The 13,421-nt window shown below is 39.5% G+C and overlaps 1 protein-coding gene across 1 annotated transcript in view; it reads left to right on the top strand.

The window, feature by feature from the left end:
• EIF2B3 (eukaryotic translation initiation factor 2B subunit gamma) overlaps window positions 1-13,421 on the top strand; it is a gene marked incomplete at its 5' end in the record, with an annotated part of 75,245 nt that overhangs the window by 41,229 nt on the left and 20,595 nt on the right. Inside the window, one exon of the mRNA XM_084242755.1 lies at window positions 8,085-8,174. Within this exon, the coding sequence (XP_084098881.1) occupies window positions 8,085-8,174 (90 nt within the window). The remainder of the gene's footprint in view (window positions 1-8,084; window positions 8,175-13,421) is intronic.

Raw genomic sequence — 13,421 nt, 5'->3', positions numbered from 1 at the left:
TTTGTTTGTGTGTGTGTGTGTAAGATTTATTTATACAAGCACTGGGAGGGTGAGAGAATTCACCAGAGCCAGAGCAGGGAACAGAACAGGCAGACTTGACCAAGTGTAGAGCCAGAGCAGGGAACAGAACAGGCAGACTTGACCAAGTACACTGCTGAGGGGAGCAGCGGGCGGCAGAGGGGGTCTGTGTGCCATGTGGTACCCTCGCCCGGTGGGCGGGGATCGAACTAGCGCTGCAGAGGTTGCGGGCAGCTTTGCAACCCAGTTTTCAACCACTGCGCCACGGGGGAGGCCCCATAGGTTCCTCTTAACCCCTTGTGTCATCAGGGAGGCCCTGGAAACCTCTTATTTCTTACTTTTGTACTGGTTATAGAGGAAAAGGACAATGATGATGGAATGTACAAATTTTTTGTTTTCTCCATTTCTCAGAAGAGAATTACTGTTTTCTTGATTGCAAAGAATATTTTCTGTTCATTGAAACTCAGGCATATTTGGACAATGAGGTATTACAAGATGCTTGTTGGAATAAGAGTCAGCTAGGCCTGTGGTCACATCCAAGGGCAGTCTCCCCACATGCTATTTAATCATTAGGGAGTACTGGTAACTTTACTGCAATAAGATCAGATTCTCACTACCTCCATGAATTTAGAGAATGCACACCACCTTTCCTACATGTTGAATTGATGTGGTCATTACTTGGAGAGGCACTATATATATAGTAGTAAAGAATTTTGCAGGAAGAAAGAACATGGTATTGAAAATTCAAGTTCAGACGATCTAGAATCTAGTCTTGAGACATATCCTCTATATAACCTTCGACAAATCACTTTGCTTCTCTAAGTCTCAGTTTCCCCCAGCCGAAATTGGCTTAGTTGTTCTTTAAAGACCAGTTCTAAAATCCCTGTTTTATTTCTGAAGGACATATGGTTTTAATAATTCATAAGTAAAAGTTATTTGTGCCAAATATTTAATAAGAAATTCATGTAACTTTCCCCCAATGTTATGTTGTTTTCTTTTGAATACTAGTCAAGGTTTTTTACTGGAAGGGTAATGAAAATATTTTTAAAAGTTCTAAAGGACATCTCTTAAATATTCACATGTTCATTTGGAAAGTTTAGACATTTATATCTCAAAAGGCAAGAATTTAAATAAAACCTCAAAGATTATGGTCAGATCTATATTTCTGGGGTACAAATGATGAGAAATGGGCTTACATTCTTGATTATCTTTTTCCCAATGGTATGCACAACCTTGAAATGCTATTTATCTAAATTAGTATCCCCACTGTTACCAACAAGCCATAATTCCTGAAATACTTCACTAATTTGCAGTTGAGGGTAGAGTGAGGAAGCAGTACAGAGGAATTTGTGGAAGTTGGGATCAAAACCTTCCTGAGGTATCTTAACCAGTATAGGTACTGAAACTTTACTGTACTTTTAACTCTTACTTTTATAAAGTGATGTAGTTAGGTTATTTCTAAAAGAACTCCCATATCAGTATCCTTAAGTCTTTGCTTTCGCACTGGCTACAGACTTCAGAGAAAAATCTTCCATTCTCCATTCCATGTGGATGAAAGTCATGCTGCCAACTCCTGATCACTTCAGGACTCTGTAGCACAACTCAGTTGTCATGGCTTGATTAGGATTCAGCTCTCTTGGACAGACTAAATCTGTTACCACCATCCTTCTGTTTTCTAGCTTCCAAAATTGTGTTACTGTCATCTCCTGATCTTTTTCCTTAAGGGATTATGCCGCTGAAAAAAAAAAGAAAGAAAGAAACCAAAAAACCGTTATTACTTAATGAGCTTTCAGAAAGCATAGAGTTTAATAAGCCTGTGTTTAATCTGCTATCTTTACCTAGAATTCTGTTTCCTTCATTTCAAGCTCATTGTTTCAGTCCCTCACCACCTCTTCCTTCTTTCCATCCCTTCCTCTCATTTCCTTCTTTATCTAATCTAGACCCTATGGTACTACAGGCATTTCCCTCCATATCCTCACTCACTATACTTTTGCTGCATCTGCCTCATAACCCTTAACTTTGGATTACTATAACATTTACGTTGTCTATGCCTACATCTGTCCTATTAAAGTCATCTGGAGAAATACTATACAGTGTTGGAAATTGGCACCACTATAAATTCAAGGTCCCATATTTAGTTGGGCCCTGAGAACCCTTCTGCATTCTTACATCTGTACAGAATCATCTTTCTACTTCTCTTAGTAGTTCTTCTAAATCATCACCACTTTCTTGTCTTAGAAAATTACTCTACCTCCTCCTTCCGTGGAAAATCCTAACACACTGATTTCCCCAACAAACTCACCCTACCCACAACTTTATCATTACTTAGACCCACCTTCAGTTTCTTTTCTCTAGCCTTAAAGGGAGAAGTTTCCATCCTCCAATTTAGGGCCAGTCCCTTCACTTATGTCTTTTTCTACCCCACCATCATCCCTTAAAGGTATTATCCATTATACCCTTTTTACCCTTTCTCCCCTCCTCCTTAACCTCAGAAAACTCACTTGTTAATAAGTATTTTGCTTTGTTGAATCTGCTATTTTGTCTTTGTCATTCTGACTTACTTTACTACTCATAATTCCTTTGAACTCTTTCCATTTTGCTGTTGCTAATGGCAACATTTCATCTTTACTTTGGCCAACAGTATTCCATTGTTCTGATATACCACATCTTCCTCCTCCAGTCCTCTATCAGTGGGTGCTTAGGTTGTTTCCACTTTCTAGCTATTGTAAAATGTGCTGCAGTAAACATTGTAGCAAATGTAATTTTTTTTAGTTGGTTTCATGTTCTTTGGATATATGCCCAAGAGTAGTATTGCTGGGTCATATGGTATTTCCATTTTTAGTTTTTTAAAGTAAATCCAGATTACTTTCTAAAATGGCTGCACCAGTATATATTCCAACCCTCAGTATAATAATGTTCCTTTCTCTCTGCATCCTCTCTGGCACTTGTTGAGGTCTTTTTAAATATGTTATTCTCACAGGTATGAGTTGATCTCATTGTGGTTTTGATCTGGATTTCCCTTATTAAAATAATGAACATTTTTCCATGTGTGTATTGGTCTGCTGAATACTCCTTTGACAAATTGTCTATTCAGATATGCTACCCACTTAATTTTTTATTGTTTCTTATTAAATTGAATAACTTCTTTGTATATCTTGGTTATTAACCCCTAGTTGGTTGTGTAATATGTGAATTTTTTTTTCCCATCGAGTAGGCTGTCTTTTTAGTCTACTTATGTTTTCTTTCACTGTGTAAAAAGCTTTTTAATTTGAGGTAATCTCAATTGCTTATTTTTGTTTTCATTTTCCTTGCCTTAGGGGTTGAGTTTCTAAAAACATCATTGATATCATAAAACAAATCACCAGTATTTTCTTTTCTTTTTTTTTTTTTTAAACTTAACTCTTTTTTTTAAGATTTTTTTTAATTAATTTATTTATTTATACAAGCACTGGATACAGTCAGAAGCACGGAGGGTGAGAGAATTCACCAGAACCAGAGCGGGGAGCAGAACAGGCAGAAGGACCGAAGTACACTGCTGAGGGGAGCAGCGGGTGGCAGGAGAGGTCTGCGCGCCATGTGGGACCCTCCTCTGGTGGCCGGGGAGCAGCCGGGGATCGAACCGGCACTGCAGAGGCTGCGGGCAGCTTCGCAACCCAGCGCTCAACCGCTGAGCCACCAGGGAGGCCCCTCACCAGTATTTTCTTCTGTGTATTTTATTGTTGCATGTCTTATACCTAAATCTTTAAACCATTTTAAATTTACTTTTGTGCATGGAGGTAGAGAATGATACAACTCCATTCTTTCACATGTGACTGTCTAGTTTTCCTAGCACCATTTGTTAGAGATTCTCCTCTCCTGTGCTTGATCATGATTGAATGTTTCTATATTCATGAACTTATTTCTGGGCTTTTGATTCTGTTACATTGATCCATGTATTTTTGTTCTATACCATATTGTTTTAATTACTGTTGCTTTATAGGATAGTTTAAAGTTAGGTACCATTATACCTCCTTTCCTCTCATTTGTTTTCAGGATTGCTTTAGCTATTTGAGGCCTTTTATAATTTCATATCAATTTTAATATTTTTTTCTTTAATTTCTTTGAAGACTTATCATTAGTATTTTAATATCACTTTTGGTAGAAGTGTTATTTTGACTATATTGATTCTGTACCCATGAGCATAGACTGTCATTCTATATCCTTGTCATCATATATATATATATATATATATATATATATATATCCTTTAAATAATGTCTTTTCATTTTCATTGAGTACTTCATTTCTTGGTTAGTTTAATTGCTAGGTATTTGATTCCTTTTGAAGCAATTGTGAATGGAATTATTTTCTTAATTTCTTTTTATTCTCCTTCATTGTTTATATATAAAAATGCAATGAATTTTTGTATGTTGATTTTGTAACCTGCCACTTTGCTGTATTTATTTATGTTCCTAATGCTTTTTTTGGTGAATTCTTTAGGATTTTCTCTATACAGTATCATATCATCTGGGAATAAAGATAGTTTCACTTCTTTCCCAACCTGGATTCCTTTTATTCCCTCTTACCTGATTGTTCTTATTAAAAGCTCTAATACTAAACTAAATAGAAGTTCATTTCCATTTACCAATTTCTTACTTTATTTTATACAAGTCCATCTTGATCTTGCTCATGATCTTAAAAAGGAAAGCTTTTAGTTTTTCACCATTAGTATTACATTGGCTATAAATTTGTGATATATGTATGACCTTTATTATGTTGAGGTAGGTTCCTTCTATTCCTATCTTGTTTAGAGTTTTTGTCATAAATGGGTGCTGAATCTTCTGTTTTCTCTGCATCTGTTGATATTATCATATATTATCATATAATTTTATGTTTTGCTGTAATGTATTTGATGTATATCATTGATATACATATTTTTTTAAAGATTTATTTATTTATGCATACAAGAACCGGGGTACAGGCCAGAGATGTGGGGAGTGAGAAGATTCAACAGAGACAGAGTGGGGAACAGAACAGGCAGATCTGCTGAAACACACTGTTGAGGGGAGCAGTGGGCAAGTCAGGAGAGGTCAGCTGCGCCATGTGGATATCTCCCTGGCCAGGGATTGAACTCGTGCAGTGGCTGAGAACAGCTTCATAGGTTGTGTCTTAACCCCTTGCGCCACCCGGGAGGCCTGATATACATATTTTAAACCACCCTTCCTTCCCTGGAATAAATCTCATTTGCTCATGATGTATAATCCTTGTAATATATTGTTGAATTCAATTTATTAGTATTTTGTTGAAGATTTTCACATCAGTACTCATCAGGGATATTGGTCTATAGTTTTCTTGCACTGCCTTTATTTGGTTTTGGTATTAGGGTTATATTAGCTTCATAAGATATATTCCTTCTCCTTGGATTTTTAGAAATAATTTGAACAAGATGGGCATAAATTCTTCTTTAAAGGATGATAGAATTTGCTTGAAAAGCTATCAGACCCTGGGCAGAAACTAACCAATTCTTAGTTTCATTGATCTTTTGTATTGCCTTTATTTATTTCTATTTTCTTATTTTTTTATTGTTTCCTTCTTTCTGTTAATATTGGGTCTTGTTTCTCTTTTTTCATTAATATTGCTTTAGGTGCAATATTAAGTTGTTTATTTGGGATTTTTCTTCTTAATGTGGACCTGTGTTATAGATATTTTCCCTTAAGACCACTTTTGCTGCTGGGGCCTCCCCGGTGGCGCAGCGGTTGAGCGCTGGGTTGCGAAGCTGCCCACAGCCTCTGCAGCGCAGGTTCGATACCCGGCTGCTCCCCGGCCACCGGAGGAGGGTCCCACATGGCGCGCAGACCTCTCCTGCCACCCGCTGCTCCCCTCTGCAGTGTACTTCGGTCCTTCTGCCTGCTCTGCTCCCCGCTCTGGCTCTGGTGAATTCTCTCACCCTCCCGTGCTTCTGACTGTACCCAGTGCATGTATAAACAAAACAAACAAACAAACAAATAAATAAATAAAACATGCCTCTATTAAAAAAAAAAGAAAAAAAAAAAGACCACTTTTGCTGTATCCTATAAATAACAGACTTTCTTAAAAGCATTTTTTTCATTTTATCAGGTTTTTTTTTTTTAAATAGAGGCATGTTTATTTATTCATTCGTTTTGTTTTGTTTTTTTGTTTATACATGCACTGGGTACAGTCAGAAGCACGGGAGGGCGAGAGAATTCACCAGAGCCAGAGCGGGGAGCAGAGCAGGCAGAAGGACCGAAGTACACTGCTTAGGGGAGCAGCAGGCGGCAGGAGAGGTCTGCGTGCCATGTGGGACCCTCCTCCTGTGGCCCGGGAGCAGCTGGGGATTGAACCGGCACCGCAGAGGCTGCGGGCAGCTTCGCAACCCAGCGCTCAACCGCTGCGCTACCGGGGAGGCCCTCATTTTATCAGTTTTTAATGAAAGTTATATATAAGGCTATTTTATTCGTGCATCTTCTCAATTGTTTCTTTTTTTTTTTTTTAAGATTTATTTATTTATACAAGAACTGGGATACAGGCCAGATGTGCGGGAGGGTGAGAGGATTCACCAGAGACAAAGCAGGGAACAGAACAGGCAGACTGACAAAACACACTGCTGAGGGGAGCAGCAGGTGAGACAGGAGAGGTCTGCTGCACCATGTGGGACCCTCACCAGCCAGCCAGGATCGAACTGGCGCTGCAGAGGCTGCAGACATCTTCACAGCGCAGCGCTCAACCACCTGCGCCACCAGGGAGACCCTTCTTAATTGTTTCTTATATTGGCACTTTCCTTTCCTACTTGGTAAGATTTGGCTTTGCATTCTACAACCTTTTTGCCATCTCTGTCCAGTTCACTTGTGGGTTATGTAGGTCCCATGAGAATAATTTCATTGAAGGCTGTAAGCCAGTCATGGCAGTAACACAGAGTAGAAGAAAGATGAAACTAAGCATTGTGATTGGAATCTCCTTTTTTTTCATCATACTCCTCTCTTCCTCTCCCTCAGCTATCTGTTTTTATTAAATAAAACCTTGGACATGATAAGTATGCTATTTCTTAAGGTTAACACCACAAATACAAAACTGAAATAGACATCATCTAGGCAAATATCTTAATTTGACCTAATGTATTCGTTTGTTTATCCAACAATATTTTATTAAGCTCTCTATGGTAGGTACGATACTAAATGCTAAAGTGATGAAGATAAATCTTTGCCCTCAGGAACCTTCCAGTCAACTGGGGGAGAGCGACAAGTAAATAAGCTGTTACTTTTCTGTATGACCAGTTATCTCATAGAGATGGGCACCAAATGTGGGAACACAAACTCAGTTGTCAATGAAGGTTTCCTGGAAAAAATGTCTGAGGAAAGTCCTCATGAGTAAATATTTGTAGAAAATTAGGGAGCATTCAAAGAATTTTGCTTTATCTTCTAAGAAAATACATGCCAGGGCCTCCCCGGTGGCACAGCGGGTTGAGCGCAGCACTGTAAAACTGTCTGCAGCCTCTGTAGTGCGGGTTCGATTCCCAGCTAGCCAGGGAGAAACCCACATGGCGTGGCAGACCCCTCCTGCCTTGCCTGCTGCTCCCCTCAGCAGTGTCTTTGGTCCGTCTGCCTGTTCTGTTCCCCGTTCTGCCTCTGGTGAATCCTCGATAAGGAGTTTGTGATAGTTAGAGGAAGGTGGCTTGTAAGTATTTGATCGTTCAGTTTTGGTTTAATGTTTTTGGGAGCCTGAAGTCCTCATAGAATGTGAGATAAGAGATAAGATTTTTATAAGAAGAAATTTTATGTGGCAGTATCAGAGTTGTTATCCAACATCTTGATTTCCCCAGAACTGGGTATAGGCATCATGGCTCTGGGCCACATACTCTTTTTTTTTTTTTTTTTTTTTTGTGGGGCCCTCGCCGGTGGCCAGGGATCGAACTGGCACTGCAGAGGCTGCGGGCAGCCTCACAACCCAGCGCTCAACCGCTGCACCACCAGGGGAGGCCCCCCACATAAACTTTCTAATCCTTAAACTGCCTAATAGTAAGAGCCTATTTTACCTGGTTTTGAGATTCTTCTCTCTTATCCTTTTTGCAGGCACCCTAGAATACGTTTCCACACAGGCCTTGTGGATGCCCATCTCTACTGCTTGAAAAAATACGTGGTGGACTTCCTCATGGAAAATAAGTAAGAAAATGGGGCCTCCCTGGTGGTGCAAGGGGTTAAGCACCACACTGTGAAGCAATCCGCAGCCTCTGCAGCACAAGTTCGATCCCCAGCCGGCAAGGGAGAAACCCACATGGCGAGGCAGAGCTCTCCTGTCTCACCCGCTGCTCCCGTCAGCAGTGTATTTCAGTCGATCTGCCTCTTCTATTCCCCACGCTGTCTCTCTGGTGGATCCTCTCACCCCCTGCATCTCAACCCCACCTCTTGTATGCATAAATAAATAAATCTTAAAAAAAAAAAAATAAGAAAGAGGGAGGTGGAGTCAAACCTGTAGTATTCAAAAAAGCTACCTGATGACTTGGTTAATGATTTTAAAACTTAATAATGTTAGCTAACCAGTTTTTAAAAATGGCAGTTGTTTTAGAAATGAAATGTTAACAGCATACTGTTATTTTGTCTGTACCACAAAGATCCACCCCCTTGTATTTTGGGAACACATATAGTAAACCAGCAAAATATTCTTGTATAACTAACAGTAACTCTGATGCTTCTTTCTGCACAGTTCCAAACTCTTCTTAATTTCTTCTGCAAGGGCGAGCTTCCTAGCTCTAGTGCTCTTTATCTGAAAGCAAATGTCCCTCCCTTGGCGATTATCCTTTGGGTGAGCCCTCTTGGCAAAGGGCTAGAGACTTAAGAGGAGGGGAAAGAGAACAAATTTCACTCCAATTTTGAGAAAGAAGTCCACCTCCCTGAGTGAGTATTCATGAATGCAGAAACAAGTTTTGGTACTTTTTCTGATTTTGCTTTGAATTGTAGGCCTTGTATTGTCCTCAGAAACTGTTTCTGGCAAGTCATAAGACTTTTATTTCTAGATAGAAAAACTTCCTTTTACAGTTAATTTCAAGAATTTTTGATAGGAAATGCAAGGATTGCTCAGAGAAACAAGTAGAAAAACATTTATAACTATAGGGCCTCCCGGTGGCGCAGCGGTTGAGCGCTGGGTTGCGAAGCTGCCCGCGGCCTCTGCGGCGCCAGTTCGATCCCCAGCTGCTCCCCGGCCACCGGAGGAGGGTCCCACATGGCGCGCAGACCTCTCCTGCCGCCCGCTGCTCCCCTTCAGCAGTGTACTTCGGTCCTTCTGCCTGCTCTGCTCCCCGCTCTGGCTCTGGTGAATTCTCTCACCCTCCCGCGCTTCTGACTGTACCCAGTGCTTGTATAAATAAATAAATCTTTAAAAAAATATATATTTATAACTATAATATATGGTTAAGAGCAACAGCTAGTTGAAAAGTGGAGAAGGTAATATAGTGAATTCATTTGTGCCAATGATATTGTTTCAGCAGTTAACAGTTATCACCAGCCTTGTTTTATATATGCTACCACCCCTCTCCCCACTAGCATCCTAGATTCTTTAAACCAAGTCATCATAATAAATTTATCTGTAATTATCTGTAAATATTTCAGTGTAAATCTCTTAAAACATAATCTTTTTTTTAATCTTTTTTAATTTATTTATTTGTTTATACAAGCACTGGGCACAGTCAGAAGCACGGGAGGGTGAGAGAATTCACCATAGCCAGAACTGGGAGCAGAACAGGCAGAAGGACCAAGGTACACTGCCGAGGGGAACAGTGGGCACGGCAGGAGGAGTCTGCGCGCCATGTGGGACCCTCGCCAGTGGCCAGGGATCCAACCAGCGAGCGCCACCGCCACAGGGGAGGCCCCATAGATAATCTTTTTATCTTTTAAATACCTGAATTCCATTTTCACACTTAGCACCCATTTAGCACCCCATTTAGCACCCATTTAGCACCCCTATCTCAAGCTCTGTTAAAGAGACCCTTTCTCTACCTCTCCACCCCCACCCTTCGCCCTCTCAGAGTTTTTGGGATTAAAGGCATTATATTGAAAACTGGAGGATTTCAATTTACTAGAAAAATATAAAGGCACAGCAGGACAAGTTACAGCAGTACTTGAGGGGGATTCTTTATTCTTGGCTAGACTAGTTATACCTCAAAGTTGTGGTAGATGGATTGAACAGGTTAATGGGAGCAGGATGTCGAAGACCTCAAAAAATGGCAGGGAATTACAGATCTTTAAACAGAGTAGTCCTATATTAGAATGAGCATTGATGCAACCTGGCAGGGGAACATAAACCATTATGGATGCAAAAGAAACTTCTTCAAGATAAGTAGGAGGCATTTATAATAATCTGGCTATGAAATGATGATTCCTTTAGAGATGGAAATGAAAAAGTAAACCTAGGAGATATAATTTAGAGAAAGAACTGCCTTAACAATCCTTTGTCTCTCACCTATGAAAGTTAACATATTCTGCCCTGTGGTTTGTTTTGTTTTGCTTTGTTTCAATGTTTAATATTAATGTCTTCCACCTAAAGTCTTTGATACTAGATACCTATAAGGCATTCAATATATGTTTGGTGAATGGGAGGAGAGAAGGTAAGTCATAGTTCAGATAGCAGAAGTAATTTGGTACATTGGTAGTGAAAAAAGATGACATTTTCTGCAATTGGTTAAGTAGATCTAGCAACAGTGGATGAGTGGGAAGAATTTAACGGTTATTAACTGAACTAATATTAGTGGTTCAGATTAACTTTATGGCAAAACCCAGCACTAAAACAGCAGAATTCAGTAACTTAGTACACTTATTTGCTCTTTCAGTGTTGCTTTCTAGCTAACATTCAAGTCATCTCTCATCTGGTTTAATATAGTGTCCTTCTTGCTACTTGTTTTGCCCTCTCCTTCCAATCCATCCTTTGCAGAACTATCAGAGGTCTTTCTAAGTTGCAAATTGACCACATCATTACCTTTTTGACCAGCTTGCCAGGTGAAAGGCATTTACCAAGGAGAGTAATGCATGGACTCAGGAATTAGTACCTGGCATAATAAGAATGATAGCAGTTGCCTGAGGCACACCACTTCGGCTTGAATGCTGATATCTTTTGCTGAAAGCCTGTTTGTCTATATATACAAAGGTACAATTTAAATAGGGTAATTATTTATATTATGGAATATCTGTATTATACAACTGTTAAAAAGAATGAAATATGACTCTTATGTGATGATAAGGAAGGATTTCCAAGATACGTTTACTTTAAATTAAGTTGCAATATTAGTATATATATTCAAGATGATACTATTTTTGCTTTTTAAAAAAGTATACACATATGTTTTAGTTTTTTATCCATTTCTGGATATCCATTTCTGAATATTCATGTAGATGAATATTACAAAGACTCTCAAACAATTTAATTTTTTTTTAAGATTTATTTATTTATTTATACAAGCACTGGGTACAGTCAGAAGCACGGGAGGGTGAGAGAATTCACCAGAGCGAGGAACAGAACAGGCAGACTGACGAAATACACTGCTGAGGGGAGCAGTGGGTGCGGCAGGAGAGGTCTGTGCACCATGTGGAACCCTCGCTGGCAGCCGGGGATCGAACCGGCGCTGCAGAGGCTGAGGGCAGCTTCGCAGCCCAGCACTCAACCGCTGCGCCACCAGGGGAGGCCCCTCAAACAATTTAATTTAAAATGTATTGGAGTTTATATTCAAAGCAAGAGCAGAGCTTAGACTGAGTATTGAAATGTGATGTACAACTTGTCAACTTACAAAAAATCTTTTTTCTTGTTTGTTTTTGCTTTTAAGTTGGATCTGTCCCATTGTTTCACTCTTAAAAGACTTGTTATTGCAAGATAAACAGGAACAGGAAAATGCAAGCACCACGGTTGCAGTACAAGGTCTTAATCAGGGTGATAATTAAAACCACCTGCAAGATGAAGTGATGACCTGGGTAGGAAGCCATGAGCATGGTGAGCATAGGAAGGCAGAGTGGAGATGAGAAATGAGAGATTGTAGTGCTATGGACGCAGGAGGCTTGGTTCCTCGATGTTCAGTTTAAATGACCATATGACTTGTCTATACTTGGTTTCTTGGTTTCGTGTCCTTAGATGTCCTAGGATTTGCATGGTCTATCCTTTACTTAAATAACAAAGTGCAATTAAACCAAGAATGTGTAGCTTATACACAGTCTAACCAGGACTGTTAAATGGTAACAACATACTGATTCAGATGCTACCAAAATTTAACCAGCATAGTCACCTTTCAACTTCTTAGTTATCTTCATTGTGACCTCTGAGACTTCTGGCTCCTGGGGAATGGACAAAGCCTAGCAGCATATTGTGCTTACTTAAAATTAACTTAAAGATGACTCTCATGGTACCATCCTTGGTGGCACAGGGGTTAAAGACTCAGCACTATCAAGCTATCAGTAGCCACTGCAGCAGACCTCTCCTGTCTAGCCCGCTGCTCCCCTCAGCAGCGTATTTCAGTAGATCTGCCTATTCTGCGCCCCACTCTGTCTTTGGTGAATCCTCTCATCCCTTGCACCTCTGGCTAAATCCCAGTTCCTGTATGCATAAATAAGTAAAATAAATCTTAAAAAAAAAAAATACTCTTCTCCAAGTACCTAGCTTTAAAATAGCACCTTTTAATCTAAAACAATTTCCTGTTTACTATTCCAGATTATAGGTATTTTTCTTTGAAAGCAAAAGAAAAACCTGGAAATGAAGCATAGGGTCAACTCAGCAATCACCTTTTCTCCCCAATTACAGTTCTGCTAAGAAGAGGCAAGAAAATGCAAGCCTTTAGTATTATGCTGTACAGACTTGAGTTCCAGCCTCTATAAAAGTAGGTTTTTTTTTCTGCTTTTTCCTAACTAATATTTTGATGGACTGATTTGAAGTTGAAGACATTTAGAGGACTCAAGTCTCTTTTGATTTGTTTACAAAGTCAAAATGCAAAAGTAGCCAAATTTTTCCATGTGCCAGGGACATCATTTTTTAGGCTTTCCTTGGTAGCTTATAACCACAGGGAAGACCTGTGCTAAAAATACAAAGTCTAAGCAAAACTAATAGTATGTATTTTCAAATGTTGGATTTTTTGTCAGTGATACTAATAATAGAGAAACATGTTTAGGGTTCACTGCATTTCCAAATCAGGAAAACTCTACTTTCCTAGTTCCAAAAATCAGAAGAAGAAATTATTGCCAGCTGTCTGGCCCAGAGGGATGATACACAAAACATTTATACATTCACTTATTCATCTATGCAAATAAATATTTAGCACTGACTACATGTTTATTGGTCAAGAGACTATAAGCAGAAAATTATAAAGTGCTGTGGTTGCAGGAAACACAGGACACTAGTTGATAATGATGTAGTGAGAAAAGTCATGGGCTTTAGGATAG

Source organism: Talpa europaea (assembly GCF_964194135.1).
Source record: "Talpa europaea genome assembly, chromosome: 9".
In the NCBI taxonomy this organism is placed as follows: domain Eukaryota; kingdom Metazoa; phylum Chordata; class Mammalia; order Eulipotyphla; family Talpidae; genus Talpa; species Talpa europaea.
This window is presented reverse-complemented; position numbering and strand designations above follow the sequence as displayed.